This window comes from Melanotaenia boesemani, chromosome 5 (assembly GCF_017639745.1).
Source record: "Melanotaenia boesemani isolate fMelBoe1 chromosome 5, fMelBoe1.pri, whole genome shotgun sequence".
In the NCBI taxonomy this organism is placed as follows: domain Eukaryota; kingdom Metazoa; phylum Chordata; class Actinopteri; order Atheriniformes; family Melanotaeniidae; genus Melanotaenia; species Melanotaenia boesemani.
This window is the reverse complement of record NC_055686.1, coordinates 20,187,904-20,215,134: the sequence shown is the minus strand read 5'-3', so window position 1 is coordinate 20,215,134 and position 27,231 is coordinate 20,187,904. Positions and strand designations below refer to the sequence as shown.

At 38.1% G+C, this 27,231-nt stretch overlaps 2 protein-coding genes and 1 non-coding gene across 5 annotated transcripts; 2 read left to right on the top strand and 1 right to left on the bottom strand.

Moving 5' to 3' along the window:
* Positions 1-1,541: 1,541 nt before the first annotated feature.
* coro1b (coronin, actin binding protein, 1B) lies at positions 1,542-11,628 on the bottom strand. Its single transcript, XM_041986515.1, has 11 exons — positions 11,144-11,628; positions 9,535-9,740; positions 9,246-9,368; positions 7,628-7,757; positions 4,761-4,942; positions 4,563-4,682; positions 4,372-4,476; positions 4,145-4,290; positions 3,500-3,557; positions 3,035-3,376; positions 1,542-2,962 (listed from the first exon to the last, which is right to left on the bottom strand). Exons 2-11 carry the CDS (start codon positions 9,736-9,738, stop codon positions 2,840-2,842), a joined length of 1,533 nt encoding a protein of 510 aa, XP_041842449.1. The 5' UTR covers positions 9,739-9,740; positions 11,144-11,628; the 3' UTR covers positions 1,542-2,839.
* Positions 11,629-13,138: 1,510 nt separating this feature from the next.
* Positions 13,139-13,227, top strand: trnar-ucu. Its single transcript is given in 2 exon segments — positions 13,139-13,175; positions 13,192-13,227. It is a non-coding gene; the product is annotated as a tRNA-Arg (tRNA).
* A 495-nt stretch (positions 13,228-13,722) lies between these two features.
* LOC121640139 (oxysterol-binding protein 1-like) lies at positions 13,723-25,297 on the top strand. Of its 3 annotated transcripts, none has more exons than XM_041985803.1 (17): positions 13,723-14,060; positions 15,222-15,395; positions 15,738-15,946; positions 16,098-16,266; positions 16,554-16,665; positions 16,827-17,010; positions 17,556-17,673; positions 17,855-17,909; positions 18,124-18,288; positions 20,893-21,138; positions 21,579-21,699; positions 21,950-22,053; positions 22,537-22,632; positions 22,775-22,962; positions 23,181-23,416; positions 23,535-23,573; positions 23,671-25,297. In XM_041985803.1, exons 2-17 carry the CDS (start codon positions 15,259-15,261, stop codon positions 23,811-23,813), a joined length of 2,322 nt encoding a protein of 773 aa, XP_041841737.1. In that variant the 5' UTR covers positions 13,723-14,060; positions 15,222-15,258; the 3' UTR covers positions 23,814-25,297. The 3 variants fall into 3 exon arrangements, with proteins under 3 accessions (XP_041841737.1, XP_041841736.1, XP_041841738.1); XM_041985802.1 differs by having other exon boundaries at positions 13,724-14,060; positions 17,852-17,909; XM_041985804.1 differs by lacking the exon at positions 23,535-23,573 and having other exon boundaries at positions 13,724-14,060; positions 17,852-17,909.
* Positions 25,298-27,231: the final 1,934 nt, after the last annotated feature.

Below are 27,231 nucleotides of genomic sequence, written 5' to 3'. Positions count from 1 at the left end.
ATCATGTTTATATACATACATATATATATATATACATAAATTTATATATATGTGTATATATATATATATCTATATGTATATATATATATATATATATATATATATATATATATATATATATATATATATATGTATATATATATATATATATATATATATATTTACACACACAGGCTAACAAGAGGAGTTCAGAAACCCAACTAAAGTATTACCCAAATAATTGGTTATTGTTACATCTGTAATTGTAACAATAACCTTACACTTAATTAAATCTATCAATAGAATACCCGAAGTTAAGCGTTTGCATTCAGTTTCTAAATGTGAAACTAGTCACCCACATCCTGTTTGTGCATGGCTGGCCAAGTTGAAATCTCATTTACTGAACAGACTCAGCAGCGCAAATCTGTACAGTAACACTGTACGATACACTTTGCTATGCTGCAATGATCAATTTTAATTAAAACATGAAGAATGATATCAATGAGAAGGCTAATCAATATTTCACTTACATTTCTAGACTAAGTTAACATAAAAACACACATAGCTGCAAAGTTTACTTTATATGTTTATATATATATATATATATATATATTGACCCTAAAGAGCAAGGTTGATTTTACTTCTTACTGTAATAGTTTCAATTACTCTCGTGTCTTATTTTATCATGTTTCTTTACATTGTTCTTTTATTATTTAACTTCAGAAATGACTGAACTTTGAATAATTGTTTTTAAACAAATGGCTGAGATTAAAGGTAATAAAATAAAATGGCAAAGACTGTTCTGGCAAGAGTTTTTCTACTATTTTCAAATTAAATTAATTATAATCACTCAAACTTTTGCTTGACCAAATGGTAAAGCAGGACCTTAAAGTGTTAACTTTGCAAAAAAAAAAAAAAGGAATTAAAAAGTTTGCCAATTTATTTATTTATTTAATCCTCAGAAAAACAATTTCAGATCATTTTTAAAGTTGTTTGGGCATTAATGGTTTGATAAAGTAATCTGTTATTCCAACTTTGCAGTCGGAGCTGCTTTAAAGCTGTTCTTTATTGTAACTGGATGTCAGTGCAGGATCACATTTAGACTTTTACAGCCACAAAAGGGGGGTAACTTGCACAAAGCTTGCACAGTTGACTGCATTTAGCTTTCATTTTGTCCAATCACAGATCATATTTTCTCCTGCTGTCAGTTCCTTTATGCACATAAAAAGAAATAAACCTCAGCTAATTTTGTCAAGACCCTTTTCTCTGAAACCAAGAATGCTCAAATGGCAATCATCTGTGAGATGTTATTAAAGAAAACTTTCCTGGACAATTCTAACTTCCAAATTAACATAACACACTTTATAATATGAATTGTCACACTTATTAAAATCCAAGCTTGACATTTTAAAAAGTCACTCATTTTTGTGCATCATTAGACAATTTCCAACACAATCTTTTAAGCATAACTAGAAAAAAAAATCATGATATGAGCACGGTAAAAAAACAAAAAAACAAAAAAAAAAAACCCAGTATGAATAAAAAGACCATTCAACAGAAAGTAGCAATTAAATTTTAATGAGTTTTCACAATGTAGTCTCATTGAACCTGCTACTGGTTATACAGTTAGTGTTCAGAGGTCAGTGCATACAGAAATAAGGTGATAAAAGAGTTTGTCTGGATTTGGAATAAAAAGTACCATTTTTATGCTATAACTCACTTACACATAATGAACAGATACAGTACTGTCAAAAACCCCACCAAAAAAAAAGAAAGAAAAATAAGTGCTTTCCACCATCAAATACAAATGCAATTGTAGAAAAAGTTTCACATTTCAACCAAACTTCCTCTTTCTTGTAGCTGAAAATGTGCTGATTTACATAAATAGTGTTTAAGAGACTTCACTTGGGTTCTTTTTTTCCAACATTTGTTTTTTAAATTCTGCACATTGCAAAGTTCAGGCCTTCTGTTTACTGGGCACTCCCCCCTCCCCTCTCCATTTTTTGTCTGTAAGAAACCAAAACATCGCAAATCCCGGTTGTTTTAAGGGGTGAGAAATACCTCTGAAAACTCATAAAAACAAACAAACAAAAAAAAAAGTAATAAATAGAAAGAGGCAAGTGTAGCTGCTGTTCTCGTCTGACATCGCGAGGTACAAAATCACTAGTGTTTCACCTTTCTCTGAAGACACAGAATCAAAAAGTACGGAACTATTTCACTTTGTTCTCGTCACCCATCACTCACAATTCTCGCTCTCATAGTTTGCCTTTCAGAGTATTTTCTACTCTTGATGATTTTCTACTACTTTTAAACACAGTGAACTATAAAGAAGAATGAAAACTAAGCACAAGTCACACAGTCAGTGATCCAGATATGACACAGTTTAGCAGCTCAAACTACCTGATTAAACAACTCTAATGGTTACATTTGTGAGTGTTTGAGAGAGGAAAAGAAAAAGAAATATAGGAGGTATTCAACTGCTTTTCTATACTATGTCAACCTCCATTGAATTCAATGTTAATCTACTTTTTTGCATCACTGGAACTCCTTAAGTCTTTCTAAATTAAAGTGTGGATAATGCAGACCTCAAAGCTAAACCGTCAAACAACTGCTACATTATCCTTGTCACTCTATGCAGATGACATTCCATTTTCAACCATAACTGTAAAAAAAAACCATCTGTAAGTCAAGTTGTTGTCTTGATCACAGCAGTTAACCTTGTCTTAAGCTGCTGCGAATCACAGTTAGTTGCTACACTACATTTTTCCACTCACAGCTTAAGGTACTGTTGACTCTAGTAAGGCTACGCTTTATTGGTTTATTAAGAATGATGTCCAAACGTGGTGATCCTTCTGCCTCCTCATACATCCCCATCTTCAATCCGGGCCAGCTGCCTCTCCAGCAGCTCAATCCTCTGGTTCTGAGCGAGAACGACCGCCCGTAATGCCTTCATTTCTGCCAACAACTCAGCCAACATGTCCTCCTGAAAGACGAAAAACTAGTCAGACTATGAAAATCATTGCTAAGAATAACATGTTCATGCCTGTCGACACACCTCTCTCCTCGGCCTCTCTGCGTTTCCATCTGTCTCCCTAGCCATCACTCTCGGTTGTGGTGTCTCTTCTTCTGTCTCCTTGGCAACAGAGGTAGGTGGAGGTGTGGGAGCGGCTGCTACATTCCCCGGTGAAGTTGGGGGAGCCCCAGTCCCAGAGTCCTGAGAGGTGAGCTTGGGTTTGCTTCTGAGGGTGTCTCTGTGTTTAGATGGTGGAGCCGTGTAGCCTCCGCTGAGGGACACCAACAGTGGTGGGGCATCCTGCCCGGCGATCCATTCATCAGCCAGCAGAGCTGGCTCCAAGCCAGCTGTGTCCGGGTAAAGATCTCCCTGGAACAGGTCTGACTGGAAAAGCAAGATGAAGATGGTATGAAGGAAAACTGTCACTTCAGTCAACCTATGAATGCGCTTTGTGGTGTTATAAATAAGCTTTTTTTATGATACTTCCATTGGCTGTGTATGACTTACCTTTCTTGGGACAGTCATAGAAATGGGCTCCACCTTTCTCTCATGAAGTTTAAAGAACCTACAGAAAAGTACAGATTATTTAAAAATTAATATATACAGTATCATTCGACACTGTAGTTTGTAGAAATCCTTGCTCAAACCAGTGGTAAAGAGTGACAATATTTAGTAGTTAAAATGTAAACATTGAAGATTTTGACCTTGGTGATGGTGTGTGTGCATAATACAATAATTTTTAATTAAGGCTGACAATGAATGGCCATTTTCCTTCAGAACATGAACAACTGCACACAGCATGATTCTGCAAACAGCTGGTTACAAGTAGGAATGTTTTTTCTTTTTTTAATGAGGAGGTGAAGAACATAATGACTGAACAGATATTGATCTAAATGAAAATATTCAAGTTAACCACTTTAAAGCCAGAGAGCTGCATGCAAGCTCAAAGTAAACCAACATTACCGAAGCTCTACGTAACAAATAAACCGGTTTTATGGTGTTTCAACTGCACAGTCAGCTTATCTGACTTATTTTGGTCATTTTGCTGATTTTTTTTTTTTTAGATAATTCAACAGATGTGCCAAAACTGACAGCTTCATCTTTGAGAATAAAATTAAATTAAGGGAAACGTAAGATGATGTATCACCCTACCTGGCAATTTCACACTTGTTTACATCCACGCCTCGTTTACAAAGGAAGCCTGCACCTCTCTGAGGCTCCTTGCTGCTGTATAAACTCAGGAAGTGAACATACGGGGATTCATCTGTCACTTCAAAATATCGAATGGTACAGTCACCCTGAAAACAGGAAGATAAATTTGACTCAAACAGGAAGGTACAAGAATAATTCATGTTTGCCATTTGCTGATAAGGATTCACCTTTCCGCAAAGGTAGACCATGTTTGTGTCGGGGTCATAAAAGGGAAGAAGAACTCCATTACTTGTATCCATTTCTTGCACTGCCATTGGCTCAGAGAGATCCTTCTGCAAGAAAATAAATTTGTTTCAATTACATACAAATTTAATTTTAACTTTAGGATTCTGGATGTAATTATGAATGTGAGACTCACTGTATCCCACAAGGCCAGCTGTCTCTCACTCATACGGCTGAACCCTGTGGTTAAGATTTTTCCATCCGAAAGGAACACAGCTCTCATAGGTCTCGTACCTTCATGGACCTTCTCTCTGACCTACAGTAAACAGAGCAAGAAAATGCCAATTTAGAAGCAGACTGATCTCCTACACACACGATACAAACATAGACCAACCTTAAGGACAGTGCCTCTTCTTGGGTCAATGACTCGCAGGGCCTTGTCCTTACACACCGTACAGACAGCACTGCCATCCTTGTTCCAGCTGACACTGTAGATCAGGTCTGGGTGGGCGTCACCAAGCTGGTACACCAGCTCCCCCGTGCCCACGTTCCAAACACAAATCATGTTATCACAGCCTAGCCAGAGAAAGAAATAACACCCAATGAAGCCTACAGGAGATGCAGAAAGATAATCCTTTATAGATTGAAATGGGATGTGACATATGAGGCAGAGATTCAGGATGAGGATACTGTGTGATTAAGTAACTGCAAGAATGAGAAAAAGCAAAAATGTACATTGGTTTAAATCTTTGCAAGTGGTGTTATGACTGGGGTTGCATTTTATTGTGCATGCATACAAAGCTAAAGGTTAGTTTTATACTTCGATATTGCAGCTAGATAAAAACGCAATGGCATAATGGCGGGCTGCTTGGGGCCCTCTTTGTCGGCTTCTGATCCTTGGAGGGGGCAGGGTTGCATTTGCATGATCTCACTCATCACTGAACACATCTCATTATGGGTGCCAGCGCTGTAAGCACAGGGCACACATATTATTATTACTTTGTCATGACTTTCAGTGTCCTACTTTGCTTTGACTCAACCCCCACGAAAGTTATATCAATATGTGCAAATATTTAGAATAATCAAAACTTATTCAGAAAATTTTTCAAACAAGCATGTCTCACGCTCAGAGTTTTCCCAGTACGTACATAAATAACATATCAAAAAGGAGCAATTTAAGTCAGCTTCAAATGAACCTCAGGTGCAAAAGAGCTGGGACTTACAGAGTTTGAGCTATGCTGCTCCAAGCATCAGAAAGTCTAATTTTCCTCCCATTAACACCAATTCAAAACAAACTTGGAATCTCAGACCAAAACCGAATTCTCATGTGTTTTATACTTGCTACCATTTAAATTCTGTACACATCAGGGTCAAATAAATTACATTCATGTATTCCTCCAACCCTGGCTGTTCACGTTTGTTTTTTTTAGGACTTCTCATCTGCAAACAGCTCTTGGTTGTTCGAGTGAGTCGGCAGGCACAGAATGTCTGCCATCGTAGTAACACCAACAAACAGGCTAGGGGCAGCTGTGTGTTTATTAGAGTCACGCAGACATCTCCCCAATCACCATACATTACTGTTAATGTATAGTGATTAAGGATGCATTTAATTCATGCTACATGTTTTAGCTGTCTTATTGTAGCTCTGAAATGGTTCCAGTCATATCTGGCAGGGGTTTTTCTGACTGTCTGGACCAGTTTTCCAGCATCACCACTTAGTTGTGGGTCCCACAGGGCTCCATTCTGGGTCCAATTCTTTTTTCCCTTATATATGCTTCCACTGGGTTCCATTTTTAGAAAGCATAGCATTGCCTCCACTGTTTTGCTGAACACTTACAAATCTATCTGCCAGTACAGACGAGGTCTGGTGGATCCAGAGACACCCTGTCTTGTGGAAGTTGGTTCATGGTTTGGGAAAAACTTCCTTTCTTTAAACAATGACAAGACAGAAATAATTGTTTTATTGTTTATGTCAGTATAGTTATCTCAGCACTGGAAGCACTTTGCGAGAAACCTTGGTGTGATTTTTGATTCTGATTTTAAATTTGATAAACAAATTAGCTCTGTGGTCAAATCTAGTTTCTTTCATTTACAGCTCTTAAGCAAGGTAAAATCATAACTCTGTTTTGGGATTGATCAGTTGCTGCTCCGTCATTTACAAACTGTTCAGAACTTGGTCTTCTGACACGGGGAAAATGACGTGAGCATATAGCTCCATTCACTGGCTTCCTGTAAAGTACAGGATCCAGTTTAAGATTTTATTACTTGTTTTTAAAAATCCTTATAGCACAGCACCTCCATATTTATCAGAGCTTTTATTCGTTCAGTCCTGTCAAAACACTGAGATCAACAAACCAGCTTCTTTTAACAGTTCCTAGAACCAGGTAAAAAGGCAGAGGTGACATAGCTTTTACTGCTGCTGCTCCCAAACGGTGGAACAGTCTGTCTTTTAATATCTGATCAGTACAGAGCATTGAGCATTTTAAGTTATTAAAAACACCTTTCTTTAACTGGGTTTTCCTTCAGCTTGAGCATTTTAATTGAATTTTTATTGTATTTATTTTCTTATGTGTTTTATCTAAACTAAAATTGGCTCATTTGATGTCCTTGGATCTGTAGCTCAATGGTGCCTCTATAGTTGCTTCAGTTGCTTGAGCAGTGCACCTTCAGTAACAATCAGTAAGTGAGGTTAGCTGGAAAAAGGATGCAGTGTAATGGAGCACACTGTCAGAAGCTACTGTGTGTTTATTATACCGCTTGGATACATTTCAAATTAAAACAAATCTGGCAGCGATTAAACAAAGTGTAATTATTTTTCAGCTTAATTACATTTCCCTTTAAACTTAAATCACATGCAATGAATTTCTGAGGGGGGAAATCCTATTCCGAGCTTGTATAATGCAACGGTATTCGAACTGGCTGTCATTGAACACCAACACAGTGAGATTAGATCTGCTCTTCAACTCTCACTTTTTCTTTTTTTTTTTACACAAACAGATGGGTATTTATGTCACTTTCCTGTGAATGTTTTGCAGATTACAGATTTCCAGTGCTGTTACTGAATATGTTTGGTAAAAAGGTAAAATTACACAGAAATTTGAGAAAACTACCGACTCAAATATGAAATACTTCATAGTTTTCCAGCGTAAGCATCTCTTTTTACACAACAGTAGAGACAGGATCTTATCAGCTGATCCAAGTCATTTTTCAAACAGTTGTTTCTGTCCATATGGGGTGCTAGAAAGTGACAAACGATCTTACCTGCAGTTAAAAGGATGTTGTAGGCACTTGGGTGCCAAGCAAGGATTCCCACCCTTTTACTGTGTCCCTCGAGGGTAACAATGGCGTCAGTCATTGGATTTGTTAGCCCACCGTCTGGGATCTGCCACACCTACAAAAATACATGCAGAAACGAGGTACACCAATCGTGTCAAAATCTCAAATCCATTCATAATATTCTTTCTTTTTCAGTTTTCACCAAGAATTTAGCAACCTGATGCCCCCGCCCCTCTTCAATTAGCTAAAATATTATTCCAGCCCTGGATCTTTTGCATTTCCCTGAGGACTATGTAGTAGTTTAGGCAAAATAAGTCCACTGCATTTTGAGTTTCAGAGTAGCAGCATTGGTCAGAGCAGCTGACACAGATGACTGAAACCAGGAAGTGTGTTTTGCTTGTTTAACTCATAATCTGTTAAGTATTCCAACAGGTGTTGTTACTTGTGTCTTAGAGCATACCCGCCGTGAAACAACTAACGTTTAATTGACCTGATTAACTCTTGCTGTGGTCTGACCTTCCTATCCTCATTTATTCTTGAGTTTGCTTGACCACTACAGCTTGGTGTTTGTGCTGCATCTTCCTGACTGATTGAAGCTGCATGAACAGTTGAGTCTGGTGCAAATTAAATGCGACTGGACTGAATCAGGAAAGATGGAAATAAAATGCTGGCCAGAAAAACTCAGCACTGCACTAAAAATGGGTTCAGGACCATCTCAAAAGTATTACCTTCCTATCAGGACCATTGCAGGAATTTAAAACCTCCCTTGAAACTCTGTTTGGACCCCGTTTCCTGCAGTAAAAATGTAAGCAGCTGAGTAAAAGACTCACTTGAAGGCTCCAATTCATGGGAAACATTCCTGTGGTTGAAATGCCACATAACTAAAAAGCTTCTATCAGAACCTCTCTGCTAGCTATGCATCACAGAGCCAGAATAATGTTTTCTTTTCTGTGTCTAATACTTCTTATTGGTTAAAATTATTATACTTTTAATGCTAATTACACTTCCTGTTATGTTTCAATGAAAGACTTTCTAGCATTTTAGTCCACAGACATCCTCAATTTGTTGATGAAGCCTGTTAAAACCAACTATTTAAAATTTTTCCCCTGTAACTGGACAATGGCTTACATTTACTGTCAGCCAACATTATTGTATAACTAATCTCTGATAACTACTTTACATATGAGGAAGTATTTTAGAGCAAACCATGCTCTAGTGGTCTACCCATTAAATATTAAGCTGAAGCCAGGAGATGGTTACCTTTGCCACACATACAAAGACTAGAAACTACCCTCTAAATTACACTGCAGTTGTTTTGCATATATTGGGCAAATTAATTTTAATCTGAGTGTTTCACATTTCTCAAATGTCCTAATTCAATGTTTTCTGGACAGAACTACACGTTTTCCTATCTTCAGATTATTGATTATTGTAAAATAAAACCTCTCTTACAACATTTACTTCCCCTCCCAGCTTGTGAAAAAAAAATCAGAGATCTTCTTTTAGGTGGGTATAAAGCATACGGTTATGTGGTAACCCATGGATGAAACATATAACAAACGTGGCCACAAACCACCAGTACCACCAGTGTGTGTTGACCTGCCTTCACTGTGCAGTCTTCTGAGGCACTTGCAATGATGTTGTCATCATGCGGGCACCACTGGATGTCCAGCACTGGTGCCGCATGTCCGCAGACTGTGGGACAGGACTGATCGATTCTGCCACTCTGTGAAAGGAAACAAAAAGCTCAAATCATCTAGCTGAGATTATTTTGTCCAAGATGTATGAAAGTGCTGAATACACATTAGCTAGAAAAGCAGTTAGGCGTCAGAGAGCTGCTGACTAATTGCTTTTAAAAGCCTTTGAAAATATTGATTGGCTGGAGGTTGAACCTTGTTGATCGGAACGACGAGGAAGGCCCCTCCTCCACCAGCTTCGATGATAACCGCAATAAATTTGGGGTTGGATGCACAGAGGGGACTGTCCCACGTCACCCGGGAGACTCGAACATCGTCAATGCAGTGCTCAGCTTTCCAGGCCTGTGCAAAGACATGGCGGAATTTGCTCTGCCTGACGACACCTCTCCGGAAAGACATGTCTGTGGAGAAATAATGTGGCAAATTTAGCTAAGACACCGTTAAGAAAGGGGGAAAAAAGGAAAGAAAGAAATAAAGAAAGCAGCAAAGTGGTACATCTGATTTTTGTTCTGACATTAGAGCAACTGACCTGGACTTAAATAAATAGTGAACCAACAGAAAAGTTATTAGCATCAGTTTAATCAATTGTTTTAGTCAAGTATCAAGCAAATATGCTTGGTACTTGGTAAAGTAGGTTTTCTGAGTATGAAAAATAAAAATCAGATGCAAAGTTCAACTTTAGATATTGATTATATATTCTTTAAATTGTTAACGGACTGAAATTTGTCATTTTGGGGTTTGAGGAACTAAACTTAGCACAAAAAGTAAAGAAACTATTGTTTGGTTGAGTATTTCTTTATTTATTAATTATTAAATTGGTCTTATATCACACATCGTTGGAAAGCCTGCTTAGTTATCCTTACAATAATGTATAACTTGTAATGATTGTGCTTCTGTAGAATGAGCAACACAGCTAAACATGTGAGTAGTGCCCTTCCAAAATCCCATGTCATTAACTGTACAAACAGTATTTTCTTATATGTGCTGCAACGAAAATACAAATAATCCGATCTATTTTCTTAATCTTTCACTTGGAAGCATGCAATAAAGTCACATTTCTGAAACTTATTTAATGCACAAAGGCAAAGTTGGCTGGTTACATGTCGAAGATTAAACTCTAAAAGTAAACTAAATTAGAGCCTCATCTTTGCACTGCCATTGAAACAAAAGCGGTTTGTCAAAACAAAAGGCAAATTCCTTCATGCTGGGTGTCTGTCCTAAAAAAAAAAGCAGTCAGGCCTCAGTGGACAAAAGGGCATGATCTGTCTGAAACCAAAACATGCCGTGGCAGTAGGGGTAAAGGGGTTGGGCAGTCAAAGCCACTGAGGCAGGAGAGGCAGTGTTTACTTTTTATTTAACCTTTATTTTACCAGGCAAATGCTTGAAATCATAATATATCTTTTACAGGCATAGCCTGGCCAACATGGCAGCAGTAACACAAAAGTGTAACTCTACAACCCCTCTCACAGTTGTTAAAGCTAACTGTACATTATATGCAATGATAAATGGAGGCTACAATTAGCAAGGGATGATAAAAAAAACAATCACGCACGGGGAAAGATTTAAATCTGTGTTGTTAGATGAAGATGCCCCAAGTATCGTGCTACATTCCGACAGAATGACCAGCATTCTTTCTCTCTCTCTATTTCTATTGTTGTCTGCGCACAAAGCTAAGCATGAATACAGCAACTGATTCTGCAAAGACTAACTACAGGAATGAGCAATAAAAGATGGACGCTATGGCGTTGTTTAACTCCACAATCAGACATACTAAAGAAATGGTATATCCATTATAAAATCATACCTGGTTTTTGAGACGTCGCTTAATTGGAAAAAAGATCACCAAAGACGCGGGCGTGACAGGAGGCCAATAAAATAATCCGCTGCCAGCAGCAGTAACTTAATCCTCTCCTGTGCCCAGAAAGGCGTTCAAGGCGATTGCGCAGACCTATAATAAAATATATTCATTAAGGATAAAATAACCCTTTTATTTTGCTTATTTATTCACTTTTATCTATTCCCAGCTGCCCTCCCCTTCGTTTGATAGTAATTGCGCATGTCTGCTGTAGTAAATGTCTAGGGCATGCCCCGCGGTGATAAAGCGACACCAAATAATGCACGGCGATGATGAATGGAGCCCAGCGGATTGTGATGGCGTGGGAAGAGATGCCGACGCTTTTAGCTCGTCTCTCTTTAGAAATGCCTGTTTTGCAGCGATGGATTGAGTAGAATCCCAGACACTTCCGTTTATGGCAGGCTGTATCAAAGAAGCAAGAGCCACAAGATGGCTATCTTCCATCTACTTCCGGATACTCGTCTTGCATGCCGGATATGCGTGAACATCTGCTAATGATGGCAACAAACAAACAAACAAACAAACAAACAAACAAACAAATAAATAAATAAATAAATAAATAAATAAATAAATAAATAAATAAATAAACAGTCTGTCTGACATATTTGGACAGTGGTCTTCCGTCTTCATAAGAGGTGTCAGTGGATGGTGTGTGACGTTTACAAATCAGCTGATATTAATTGAGGCGGTGTCAACCTGTTACATTGCACATATATACATATATATATTTTAAATACATTTTTTTTTTATCAAAAGTAGGATGACCTCACCATAGAAAGAGCGTAATTATATTGACTATCGTGTTCACGACTCTTTACCGCCACCCTGTGTTGAATACATGTACAAGACCAGTGTTACTTCCACACAGAGACGCATGTGCCTGTAGACCTGACCACCCGCAGATTCAGACCGGCACTTCTAGACCCCCTTGTCATTTCCCGACAGCGCCCTCTATTGTATTGCAGATTAATATGGATGACAATCGAAGAGTAAGTTTTGAACGCCATTCTCATTGTTAAATGCCCGTTTAGTCGACTTGAAATTGACGAAGGAATGAAAGTTTACTGCGATAGGTTTAAAATAGGTTTAAAATTATTGACACTGTTTTCGACTACGAAAGGTGTGTCAGATATCAAGCTAAGCTAATGACTACTAGCTAGGATGAACGATTTGTCTCGCACATTTAGTTTAACGAAACTGAGGCGCTATGACAGATTAAACACAGACAATTGAATTACGCAGTGTTGTGGGGAAAACACGTACATGCCAACCTTTTCACTTTCCAAAAGGCAGACATGGCAGAAACACATTTGCTCCTAGAAGATATGTTTGATTTCTTTATTTTATCTGCAAATTTCCCTGATGTGTGACCAGTTAAATAAAACATTTAAAAACATTTCAGTTTGTTTTAAATTCCCACAACAAAGTGAAGACTGGACATCAAGGACAAAATGTTTTCCGTATATGTTTTAGTAGGCTTGAAGCACATGTGAATGATATATATAAATATATACAATTATACATATTTTTGTGTAATAAAGTTTAAGGAAAGTATATTCAGATAAAACTCAACCATTTGCCAGTGTTCAATAGTTTAGTGTAATAAGCCAAACAATTGGGCTTAACTAAACCTTTAAAGTATTAGAATTCATACAGTAATCTACTAAGTACTGATTTCCAGAGGACAATTCTTTAGTTTGAAGCTTCATGAGCAATTTTATTATTTTTTAGTAGTTAGTAATTTTAACTGGATGCAATACAACGTTTGCTTTAAGATTTAACTTCTTATAAACCTTTAAAATTTAACCTTCGAGTTAGACACGGATTTATTTGTGTCAGTTCCTTCTGGAAACTGCAACTTCATCTGGAGCCTGAAGATCCTGTTACCACAAAAATGAAGTTGCAGTCTTACAAGTATCCAGTAGATGCCAGCATGCAACAGGTGGCTCCGTGGCGCAATGGATAGCGCATTGGACTTCTAGGTTATAGATGAAGGTATTCAAAGGTTGTGGGTTCGAGTCCCACCGGAGTCGCGTTTTAGTCAGATCAATATTCCAATTTGTCGGAGAGAACATTTTTTACAAACTCACCACGATGATGATCGCTATCGAAACTTCTAATATTTCAATAGATGTACAACAAATATGGAAAAAGTATTTGGCCTACAACTAAAATGCAAGCATTTATTTACAGATTGTGTTTTTTTCACGACCATAACGTTAACAAAAGATCCGGTTGATTAGACTGTATATTGGATTAAAGTAATTTTTAACCTGTTTTTGTAAACTGAAAAACGCACACCAATGTATCAACGAAAATGATAACTAAACACGACAGTAGTTTAATTCATGTGCTGCCTGTAGAAATATTATGTAGCACATACAGTCAAGGAGTACATTTATATATTTACGTCAAAATGCTGGTTTCGGGTGATAAACCTAGAAAACAACTATCTTTAAAGGGCACTGGTTTGATACAGTCTCGTATCGGAAACAAAGTCGCTGGACTTAGTTGAGTTTCCACCCGAGATCCAATCGTGTTGCACCTCATACGAGCTAATGTTAGGCTAGTTAGATGTAGCAAACTAGCTTTAGATACTTGCTTTCGTACGCAGCTGTAGAATGAAAATTGCAAACCCTGTTATTGAAATTTTGTTGTAATATTTGGTGGCACCACTTTACAGTCACATCACACTACAATTGTCGCTTATGCCTTTGGTTTAGTTGTCTCAGTCAGCAGCAGTCCCGTGTTGGTTAGTTAGCTCTGTTAGCCACCTCAGCTAGCAACAGTAGCGTATGGGTGTCAGAGTTAGCAGTGACTTCACCGGCTGTCTGATTTCCTCACCTCTCATTTTGGACACGTCAAGGTAAACATTTAGCCATCAGCTAATTTGAGAGCTAGCCGATAAGTAGGCGAGTATTTTGTGGTGTATATTGCCTTCACTGCACACGTCAGTGGACGAACTTCGAAATTACATATCACTTTACGTTTCTTCACTTTAGCTCTCGTTAGCTGCGAGTTGTTGTCACCGTAATTTCAAGTTGATCTGTAGCCAATGTACGCTAGCTCCAGCTGCCTAGCTCATCAGTATCAGATTTTTTTTTTTTAAATTGTATTTATTTTTTTTATTTTTTTTTTAACCAATAGTGGGCTGTTTGGTTGTGCGTTTTTGTGTTAAAAATGCTGTTTGTTTATTAGTTGAACTATGATTATAGTTTCCTTAAAATTATTTTTTAGAAATATTTAAACGACGAAAACATCTGAACTTTCTGAAACGTAAAAAAATTGGCTCGGGTTGAACGATTAATTTAATTTCCAATATGTGTTAGCAGTGTATGTGTATTGATTTAGTAAGGGTGACCTTTGACCCGTTATCAAAGATCAACACCAGCAATCAGGAATGAATAATAGTAAAACAAGATAAATGCTGAGATATTTAGAATTAAAAGTTAAATGTTAATCTTTTTTATTATTATTTAACCTTAAACCGTTTTCTCAATAAAGTGTGTGGGACATGTCTTGTAAATAAGAAACTGATTTAACAAAACCCAATTAAAATGACTTCCCTTTCCTACCAGAGATCTTAAAATCAACAATGTCCAGCATACTGATGTAGCGATGACAATTGTTTTACATTTTTAAGGTAAAATAAGTGAATTAGTGGTATTTGGCTTTAATATACTAAAGATCACATTAATTTAGTATTAATTTTGTGTAGATTAAGTGATTACTGACCCAACCTACTGTCTCAAAATTAAAAAATTAAATGTTTGAACATCATTGCAAAACATGTTTGAATGAAAGACAAAACATCTCTCCACTACTCCCCAGAGGCTCCAAAATAAACTAGTAAAATCTCTTTTAGAGCAAACAGTGTTTCAAGCCTAGGGGTTTTTTTAGTCCTGAGGGATTCAAATATTATTTTGGAGCCTGAATGTGTGAACCCTTTTTCTTTTTGTACTTTTATTCTTGCATAAAAGCACAAGTCTTATACAAATCTAAAGATACTTGTGTTATTTCCCTTAAGGTTCCTCAGATCTGTATCTTGATTTTTGGGGGGTGTGATGTCAGAACAGAAGACCCCCACTCCCACCCCTGCTGGCGACACATACAAAGGATGGGTCTTCAAGTGGACAAATTACATCAAGGGTTATCAGCGGAGGTGGTTTGTTCTGAGCAATGGGCTTTTGTCATACTACAGGTAGGCTTTTCTATAAAACACTGATAACAGAAGGGGTCTTATAGCCTTTATGACAAAAACAAACAAAGAAGAAATTCCACCAGATTTGGTCTTCTGCAAATGTTTATTGATTACACTCAAGCTATTTTCACTGCTCACAAATCCCCCACTGTTCAGTAGTGACAACATATAAAGTGATAAAAATTATGTAAATTATTATAAAAAGTGAATTTTGTTGGATATATTAACACTAAATCTCACAAACTGTCTGCTCTGAGTTTAGGTGTAATGCTGCCAGATTTATACTGTTAAACTGCAAGTTTAAAGTACTATTTTCAAAAGTCAAGCTCTTTTTATTATTAGGACCCAGGCAGAGATGGGTCACACTTGCCGGGGCACAATCAATTTGGCCACAGCAAACATCACCGTGGATGACGCCTGCAACTTTGTCATCTCCAATGGCGGGGCTCAAACATATCACCTCAAGGCCAGCTGTGAAGTGGAACGTCAGCGATGGATCACAGCCCTGGAGTTGGCTAAAGCCAAAGCAGCCCGCATGCAGGCTGAGTCAGGTAGAACAGACATGGGGGAAGAAATTAATATATAAACAGTCTCTTATAACCTTTTATCAGCAAGAGGCCATGAAACAGTCAGCTATGAGTCTTTGAAATAACTTTTGGGTTTATGTTTTTTGCTTTCTGGCTCTGCTTTAACTGTGAACAGATGACTCGGGCGATGACTTCTCCCCATCATCCCCACCAGTGGCCCCGGGGCAAGGTGGTGGGTCACAAAATTCAGAAGTCCAGTCGGCTCTCAGAACGCTGGGAAGCAAAGTGGAGGATCTCAGCACATGCAATGACCTCATTTCAAAGCATGGTTCTGCCCTCCAGAGGTCAGACTTGCACAGTCTATTGCATTCAAGGAAATGCTGTAATTCATGTTTGATGTGTTAGTTTTTTTCTTTTCCCCCCAGTTAATGTTAATGTAACTTTGATATTCAGATGCTAAGTTTGGTGTTCTAACTTTAACAAAAGAGGCCACTATATAATCCACATCCACTTGACAATATAACATACATTGTGGATAAACTAATTGAATGAGATATTTGTGTTAATTTATGTTGTAAATTTAATGTTTTCCAAACTCTTCATTTGTTGCACATTTTAACATTTATTTCAGATCCTTATCTGAACTGGACAGTTTACGTCTTACTGGAGAAGCTGGAGATAAGATTCGTCAGGTGACAGAAAGAGCCACCTTGTTCAGGATCACCTCTAATGCCATGATTAATGTAAGTTTCACCTCCCTACTCAGTATTATCTACTTTCTGCCCTTCTTTTTTCATGTATAACATCAGCGAGTTTTGTCAGTGCATGTTCGACCAACTCATTTTGAAGGCCGAATGTACTGGTCAGAACTGCTCATACTACCTGCTTTGTTATTTTCTCTCAGGCTTGCAGAGACTTCCTCAGCCTGGCTCAGGCTCATAGCAAGCGATGGCAGAAGGCTTTGCAGGCAGAGCGAGACCAGAGAGTGAGGCTGGAGGAGACTTTAGAGCAACTAGCCAAACAGCACAATCACCTGGAGCGAGCGTTCAGAGGGGCTGCACAGGCTAATGCTAGTTCTGACAATAAAAGTAAGTTGGATATTGTCAGTTGTTTCACTTCTTTTCGTCTTGTACTCTGGAAAGTCCAGCTTTTTCGTTTCTGTTTTGCTACTTCTATAAAAAAAAAATTGGCAAATGACATTGAAGAGATGAATGATCTATTTGTTCAATTGTTCCTGACCTCTTTTTTGGATTATGATTGATCTCCTTTGAATGTAGTGCTTGAAACAACGTTATTTATTGCATTTATATCCTGTTACTCGTCTCATTAAACCTTGACACTTGATTTATAACCTTGGCATCTTTTGAAATACTTGGAAACCACTGCATTAGTGAATCAAATAAGTCATCTGTGAGTACCTAAAGTACCTAATGTACTTTTTTCACACACACCCACACCCATGCCACACATTGTGTGTGTGTATTTGCCACTATTCCACTTTTTCATTAGGAGCCAGAAAATTAATTAATGGGTTATTTGCCACTTAAATATTGACAGCTGTTTGCACAATTTTATTTAAAAGGTAAAAGTTTCTGTAATTAAAAAAAACAAACTGATTGTTACCTTTTTAAAGGTGCAGCTGGACCAGGAAAAGGCGAGGCCAGTGATGAGGATGATGACAATGAATTTTTTGATGCCATGGAAGAGGCACCTGAGTTTATTACTGTACCTGCAGACCCACAATTCCACAAGTCAGTATTTTCTCCTTCAGACATTTTTGTTCTTATTAATCACATTTTTATGACTATTTACCCTTATTTTTTTCATGGGATGTTTACCTATGGTTTAAGATATGTTAAAATGGCTGATCAGTTTTCTAAAAACTCTTCAGACACAAATAAAGTATGTTCTTTTCAAAATATTTTTCAGAAGGTCAAGCAGTAATGTCAGCGGTTTCAACAGTGAAATGTGCCCAGATGATCAATCAGTAGGTTCCACTTCCACCTGCTTCATTATTTACAATTAAAATACTGTTTCCAATTATTGCTGCTATTTAAATGCACAGATATCCGATAGTTAAAATAGTTTTTGTCCTAATGTGATGAATCAGTATAGAGATGCTGAAAACCAGCAGTTGTGTATATAAAGCTTGTCTTCAGGAAAAGTTATGTTGTTTATTGATAAATGTTTGTGGGTTTTAGCTGAATGAGGAGCCTCTGGCAATGAACCAAGAGTCCCCTTCTCAGGAGTTGGTGCCCTTGAAAAAAAGACGAGCACGCATCCCAGACAAACCCAACTACTCCCTCAACCTTTGGAGCATCATGAAGAACTGCATCGGCAAAGAGCTGTCCAAGATCCCGATGCCTGTGAGTATTTATATGGCATTAATGCTATCGGTATTCATTCCAAATAAGAAATGGAAAACATATTTTGCTGCCCCAACAACAGCTACTGCAATAGTTTTATGTTAGAAAATTCCTGGAAGGAAACAAACGGCTTTTGCTTTAAAAAGTTGAACCAATAGTTGGACGCGAAATGTCATTGTTGGTGAAGAACGTATATGGTTTGACTTCAAAGCAGACTTTAGACTTTGCATGGACCAAACTGGAACATAAGATTCATCCAAAGAGAATTCAGATTCGTTGAGATGAATATTAGGATAGAGTTTAAATGTCAGGTCATACAGTCCTCTGTGCTCAGACATTTTTATTGTAATCATTGTCGTGCTGGAATGAGAAAAAAATACAGCCAACCTTGTTCCAAGGAAGAAAGATCTCAATGTGACTCATTTAATGTGTGTCAACACTGGCACTTGCACCATCCTCTGTCACCCAGAGGGGAAAGAAGTTGATGCACGTTGCACAAGTTCTCCCAGAAAATCTATAGTGATTTATGATATAGACCAGTGGTTCTCAAACTTTTTACAGTATGTACCACATGAGAAAATATCGAGCTCACCAAGTACCACCATCATGAAAAACCTGAACATACAGTAGCAAACATATTAAGCTATAACATACATAGCTATTAGCTATGGACAGTTCATAAAGGAACTGGGCTGCACGGTGGTGTGGTGGTTAGCACCACAGCCTCACTGCAAGAAGGTCGCTGGTTTGAATCTCAGCTGGAGGGGGAGGTTCGAACTTTGTGGCCTTTCTGCGTGGAGTCTGCATGTTCTCCCCGTGTAGGCCTGGGTTCTCTCCAGGTTCTACAGCTTCCTCCTACCGTTGTGGTTGTTTGTCCCCTATGTGTTGGCCCTGTGATGGACAGGTAACCTGTCCAGGTGTACCTGCCTCTCACCGGTAATGCTGGAATAGGCTCCAGCTTACCCGTGACCTTTAATGTTTAATAATTTTATTAAAAAATATTTATGACTTTTGTACCACCAAGAGGGCTCTCGCGTACCACTGGTGGTACACGTACCACAGTTTGAGAACATAGGATATAGACAATTCAGTCTAAGTGTGTCTTATTTGAACAAAGTTGTAATATTTCACATACCTAATAGTTTTTTTCTATTGTAATCTGTTGCTGTAATAAAATTGATAAAAACGATCAATGTATTTACACTTAACAGTTCTACTTATTTTTGTACGGAAGGAAGACAAACAGATTCGGTAATTATGGCTTATTTTTTTTCTAAATCAAGATCAGCTTTGAACTTGATTTGAACGATCATCCATGTGCCAAAGAATCAGAATCAAAAAACAAAAAGAACAAAAGTTGAGAAGTGGGATTTTTCAGCCTTGGGATGTCACGGGGAATCGACGGCTCTGGGAATGTGCATAATGAATGTCAGTGTGTCATCGAAAGAGTTTTTATGTCATAAACATTTGCGGTCTTGCTTTAAGATTTGTGCCCACAGTCACTTAGCAGAGGAGTTTTTCACAAGCACCTGCCTCAGGCAGTTTATCTTCTTTCATTTTGAAACCTGTCAGTCTTTCCACTACTTGAATATTGTTACCACAGAAGCTGCTCAGCCGGATCTCAACATCAGAAATTACATTAATACCTTTCTGTCAGCAGTACTTTGATTCTACCTTCGCTTGAAAGACTAATCCTCTTTATTCCTGCAATACTGGGTCAGCGACATTCTGTAAGAGTCATTTATGATTCATAAAGCTTGCTTGACAGATCTGCAGATTAACCACTTAGTGAGTCATATTTGTTGCCAAAACCAAGTGAGAAGCACTTCTTGTGACATCTGAGATCTACATTGGAGATTTCTTGCATATTTCTTAACAGCTTTGTAACTGCACACCACAAAGTAGAAAATTACAAATAAACCAAATATACGATTCTGACATGTAGCTCTTGATATTGTCAGTAAAACAGGATTTGGAATATAACAATAGAAATTTACTTTTAAAAGAAATACAGACACTCAAGCTAGTATTTTAGGATGGCTGACTGGCTTTCTGAGAACTCGGTGTGTTGAGAGCTGTGAAGAAGGGTCTCTCCTGCAGGGCTGACATGTTCTTATTGGCTCTAGAAAAAAATATGAAAAGGAGTTGTAGCCTGAAATAATCAAGCAGCTGATTCTCTGGAGATATTTGTAGAAAAGATAGTTGGTTTCATTGACTCTTACTTGCTTGTGTCACAAAAAAGTTGAAGTAGAAGACCTACACAGAATCCTAGGTTGGTCATGAAATAGATTTCACTCTTCTAATATAAAACAGGGTTTCTTGCTGCATTGAAAACGTAACGCTTTTGCTCACTTTTAATCTGCTACATGACTGAATATAAATGTAAACAATACTCAAGTTTGTTAACTCCATCTTGCATTGTGTATCACTCACTGCTGAATCAGATAGCAGATTAAGTCTCATGCGTATTTCATTTTACTGTGTTTATGCTGATCCTACATATGTAAGCTAAGTACACATACTGCTCAAGGGCACTTGTGTGTATTTGCTCAGTTGAAATTGAAGAGCGACTATCAATAATCGTGCATTTATTCTGCTTTTTAGGTAAATTTCAACGAGCCTATTTCCATGCTACAGCGGTTGTCAGAGGACCTCGAGTATCACGAGTTGCTGGATAAGGCTGCAAAGTGCCACAGCTCTCTGGAGCAGATGTGTTACGTAGCGGCCTTTTGTGTGTCCGCCTACTCAACGACCGTCTACCGCACAGGAAAGCCCTTCAACCCTCTGCTGGGAGAGACGTATGAGCTGGACCGCCAAAGGGAGAGTGGCTACCGCTCCCTGTGTGAGCAGGTTAGTGCTCATTTGCTGTGTTTATGCCTGTAGAGATTTAAAGTAGCAAAAGTTTTTCTTTTAATTATTTTTTTATTTTAAGTAATATATTTTGTTTCTGGCGTTTTGGTAAAAAGCAAAAAAAAACAAACAAACACTTAATAGAACATTAGATTGTGATGCAGAATGGTAAAACATCTTTATAGGATTAAACCTTTCTGTATTTACGATGGGCCAGTGAGTAAATGAAAGTATACTCTTGAAGATGAATACTGCATTTGGAATTGAGGTGTGTGTGGTTCAGTAGAAATTTGTGATTCATGCTTGTGTAGGGCTTGTTTTTTTTGTCAAAGAAATATGTTTGAGCACATATTGTACATTGTACAAAGCAGGGATGGGCCAAATCTTCAAACAATGGCACCATGTTCAGATTCCAAAATGAATTGAATGTCCTTTCCCAGGTAAGTCACCATCCCCCTGCAGCGGCTCATCATGTGATCTCTGATCGTGGCTGGACTCTGAGACAGGAAATTACAGTTGCCAGCAAGTTCAGAGGCAAATACCTCTCCATCATGCCTTTAGGTAAGAGAGTAGTTATGAGAGAAAATGTTAAGCAGCATTAAGGATGTGATGCCAAGATTGTTCTCTTGCTTATATAAAACTCAAAAGCAGGAAACAAACAGTCATAATGTCCTTAAGTGACAATGACTTGAGGAATGTACCAGTGACAAGTCCTTAATAGAAGTAGTATCAATCACTCAGTGGTACGTTTTTTAATAAATATTTTTGGCTGACCTGTTTCTTTCCATTTGCATTTCCTGTTCGCTTGCAGGCACAATTCATGCAATCTTTGAGAAGAGCAACAATCACTACACATGGAAAAAAGTCAACACTACAGTGCACAACATCATTGTGGGAAAACTCTGGATCGATCAGGTAAAAGTGAAAGTCAACTTTGCCAACTAGTGGGGCTAATTTGGGAAAAATATAGGACCCAGGTAATAGCACAAGAGACATGGTAGTATGTTACAGTATTGTGTATTACCATGATTTCTTGCTTCAGCTAGAGATTCTACATGTCTTGCTGTTAAACATTTTATTTGTCCATTTTATAAAGTAAAATATTCAACACATACATTACTGCTAGTATATTTAACCTGAAAATTAAACCGTTTTCCTCAATTCTTACCCTAGATATCAACTGTAATCATGTAAAACAGTAATTTAATACACAACATATGTGACAAATATAACCTTGGAATTCTTAAAAAAAGCATTGTGCATTTTCTTTCAGATGCAACCTGCCCTAATCTTTAAATAAAACTGTCATCCTGATGTTTAGTTGTAATATATTGTAGTTAGATACACTACATACCTTCAGTGTGACTTTCCCTCTAACTCACTCTGTTCCTCGTCCAGTCTGGAGAGATCGATGTGGTGAACCACACCACTGGAGACCGCTGCCACTTGAAGTTCGCACCTTACAGCTACTTCTCCCGAGATGTAGCTAGAAAGGTGAGCTGCAGCCTAAAGTTTTATTGTACCTTACGAAGAAATTTCTCCATTATGAGAATAAAATTTCTGTTTCTTATTGTTTAAAGGCCATGATTTTTTTCTCCTGTATTTACTCTATTAATCCCATTGCTCATGTTTTCAGGTGACAGGCGTGGTGATGGACAAGGATGGAAAGGCTCATTATGTGCTTTCGGGCACATGGGATGAAAAGATGGAGTTCTCCAGGGTAATGCAGAGCAGTCGAGGAGGCGAGAACGGCACTGAGGGCAAACAGAAGACGGTCTATCAAACCCTCAAAGCCAGAGAGGTGTGGAGGAGAAACCCTTTACCGTAAGTATAATCATTGCATGCCTGAAGACTAAATAGACCACATTATGTCAGTAATTGGCAGGTAAGCTAGCGACTCCAACCCCTTCTCGTTTATTGTGTCTTTTAAGCCTGTTCAAATGAAGTTATTCCAACTAAAGTTAGTTTGAACACAAATTTTCATGGCTGCTGATCAGAAAAGAGTTATGACTCAGAGTGCTAATTCTCTTCTTTGTTTTCAGTGAGGGAGCAGAAACCATGTACTACTTCACTGCTTTGGCTCTGACCCTGAACGAGCCTGAGGAGGGTGTGGCGCCCACCGACAGCCGGCGCAGGCCTGACCAGCGTCTGATGGAGGACGGCCGCTGGGATGAAGCCAATGCTGAAAAGCAGCGGCTGGAGGAGAAGCAGCGTATTGCTCGCCGTGAGAGGGAGCGGGAGGCTGTGAGCCAACGCACCTCCAGCCAATCAGAAGAAGGTGAGAATCATATGATTGGGTATTTACTACTCCTCTCTTCCTTCTTTGGGGAAAATCCTGGAATTAAGGGGTAAAACAAATCTTTGTGATTCCCCCCTCCTTTCTTTTTTTCTAAAAGCCATCGATGAGGACTCTCTCACTGATCCTTCTTTAAAAAGCAAGTATTCCTCTTAAGTCTCTTGAACTGTCACTTCTTCATGCTTTAATGCATGTTTCCTTTTTTTTCTTTAATTCACAAGTTTTGAATCTTTCAGGTGCACCTCATGACAACTATCAAGCACTTTGGTTTGAGCAGTGTGAGGATCGAATCACAGGCGAGCAAGTTCACATCTATAAGGGAGGCTACTGGGAAGCTAAGGATCAGGGCAGCTGGGAAAATTGCCCCAACATATTTTGACCTTGTCATTAACAACAAAGTGCCCCGAAGATACTGACCATCACAGCCGCCTGGTGGATGGCTTCACAAAGCCCTGCTTGTCCCCCGCTTGGATGGCCGCCTCCCTCCAGTGACTCTCTGTTCTAGGAGATCTTCCTGGTCGGGTACTGCTGTCTGATTCAGAGGGAGAGCAGGATCTTCCCTCATGTGTCACATTTCGGCCTCAGCATCTAACCCTTTGTTGACGTAACGTATTTGAGATGAGTGGAATCAAAAACTTGACTGTCCTTTTGGCTCTAAATTAGGTCAGCATAAGGAGGAGGTAATTAAATAAGCAGTGCTTCCAAATCTGTCGTAGATGCTTCTTTTTGAGTCTGTCTGCTTAGATTTGCAGAGAAACTCGCACATGAGATCAGGAAATGTTTTTCGAGCAGATTGTGGTCATGTAGTATTCCTACAGTCATCCACAGCATTGTCTGCTTTGAAAATGAACTCTAAAAAAAATGGGGAAAGCCTGGTTAATATATATGTTTAAATCTAAATATGCTTAATCTTCATTTAATTGTCAACTGGTGGCCTTCAAAACATTAGTATATGAATCTTTTTTTCTGATTTAGTGTCTTAATATAATGAAGTGAAGGTTCTAGTGTGCTTGTGTGTATGACTGCTTATCTGCTCTTCCATCATGAAACAACATGGTCACTGTGCTTCACAGAGTGCTATAAAAAGACTCGATTGTCCAAAATATGGGTTGACAGTCCATATTGTCATGTTATTTGGTAATTATTTTTCCTTTATGAAGACTTAATGGTATATAAGATAGCAAAAGTTGAAGTTTGGCTGTGAAACATCAACATGACATATCGCCTTAAAACAAAAAATACTTAGACTTATAAGTGGTGTTGTGTACAAACGTGTTGAGAAAATTGTTGGAAAATTAGTGCAGAACACTTCGCATAAATAGTTTTTACTAAATTATCAAATGACCCTTTTTCACAGCTGGAATGATATTTTGCCAATAAACGAACCAAGTTAGATTGCAGTAAAATGTTTTTACCAAGTGAAGAGAAATGCAGGTGAGCAGAGAAAACAAAATGTAAATTCACTCGTGAAAATGAACATCACACCCGTGTGTTTGCTGAGGATTTCATACATATGCAAGTACTTTTTGACACCAAAAACATTAGATATAATGTGTGTCTGTGTGTGTGAATTTCATAATTTTGTTTGTAAGTGTACTTAAAAATGAAGAATAAAGAAGCAAAGAATTTAAAATCAGTTCAGATAACTATGATTTTATAAATGTAAAGAAATTCATATAGTATAGATAACTGTATTGTCTCTTTTTCTTGTACCTTTTGTTCCTCTTGTAATATAGGAAGAGGGCTGTCTTCATTTTCAGTGGAAAAAGGGAGTTTACATACTTGACTCAGCAGAGACATGACATGTTCAGTATTTTGTATTAACAGGAAAAAAAACTAATAAATGCTGTGATGTCAAACAAATTACTTCTCATGTTCTTTAATTTCAGTTGTTTCAGCAATTATAAATAATTTATTTAAATGAAGGTTTACTAAATTATTCCTCCAGGAGTCATTAATATAAAAAGACTACAGGCTTTTGGTTCTTCATTTAGTCAAATTAGTATTTGCATTGACTTAACAGTATATTTGTAAATACATTTTTAATTAGATTATGTGTACCATTGTTTTGTAAACTACCATTAGACTCATGCAAGAGCTTTGTTTATATGCCTGAGCGGGCTAATATGTTTACCTAATAGTTATCCATAAATGATGCTATTGGGTAGGTGCATCACCTAAAACACTTATTTAACCTTATTGTTTTCACTTGTTGGATGCACTTGGGCTGTCAAATTTCTGTGGAACTGACCTATCAGAAAATACGTGGCGTCTGTAATTCTGCAAGAAGAACAAATGTTCATGAAACCTGTTCAATCAGTTGAGGTGAATAGCACCCCAGTATGTTCGCACCTTAGGGCAAGGGGCAAGGGCAGTTTATTTGTATAGCACATTTCATGTACAGGACAATTCAAAGTGCTTTACATAAAACAAAGACATTACAGATATTTAGAATAGTAAAAGGCATCAACACATAATCAACACATAATCACAATTAAATAATAAATTACATTAAAATGATTAAAAGCAAGATAAGTTAAAAAAAAGTTACCGTGCAGATTTCATGCATAGGCGCATGAGAAAAGAAATGTTTTTAACCTGGATTTAAAAATGTCTACATTTGGGGAAAGTTTAATCTCCACTGGCAGTTTGTTCCATTTGTTTGCAGCATAACAGCTAAATGCTGCTTCTCCATGTTTAGTCTGGACTCTGGTCTGGACTAGTTGACCAGAGGTTTTGGATCTAAAAGCTCTGCTAGGTTTATATTCTCTGAACATATCACAGATGTATTCTGGGCCTAAACCATTCTGGGATTTGTAAACAAGCAGAAGGGTTTTAAAATCTATTCTGTGACTGACTGGAAGCCAGTGTAAAGATTTCAAAACTGGTGTGATGTGTTCAGATCTCTTAGTCCTGGTTAAAACTCTAGCAGCAGCGTTCTGGATGAGCTGCAGATGTTTAATGCTCTTTTTAGGAAGTCCTGTTAAAAGACCATTACAGTAATCCAGTCTACTGGAGATGAATGCATGGATGAGTTTCTCCTGGTCTTTCTGGGAGACTAAACTTTTAATTCTGTTGATGTTTCTGAGCTGGTAAAAAGCTGTCTTAGTGACAGCTTTGATGTGGCTGCTGAAAGTCAGATCTGAGTCTATCAACACTCCCAGGTTACGAACTTGGTTGGTAATTTTAAGAGCCCGAGTCTCCAGGTGTTTGCCAATGCTGACCCTCTTCTCTTTGCTACCAAACAGAATAATCTCAGTTTTGTCTTCATTTAATTGTAGGAAATTCTCCCTCATCCAGGTGTTTATTTGCTCCAGACACTGACACATTAAGTCTATTGGACTGCAGTCATCTGGTGACAGAGACACATAAAGTTGTGTATCATCTGCATAACTTTGATAATTAAAGCTATAGTTCTGTAATATTTTACCCAAAGGGAGCATATACAAGTTGAACAGAAGAGGTCCAAGGACTGACTCCTGGGGACTCCACAAGTCATGGCCACTCGCTCGGATTCATAGCTGCCGATCGTAACAAAATAACTCTGGCCTTCAAAATAGGACCTGAACCAGTTAAGGACCTCTCCAGAAAGTCCAACCCAGTTTTCCAGCCTGTGCAACAGGATTCTGTGATCTACAGCAGAGGTCCCCAACCCTGGTCCTCAAGGCCCACTATCCTGCAGGTCTTAGATGTCTCCCTGCTGCAACACACCTGATTCAAATGAATGGCTCAGTTGCAGACTTGTGCAGAGCCTGTCAGAGAGCCGTTTAATTTGAATCAGGTGTGTTGCAGCAGGG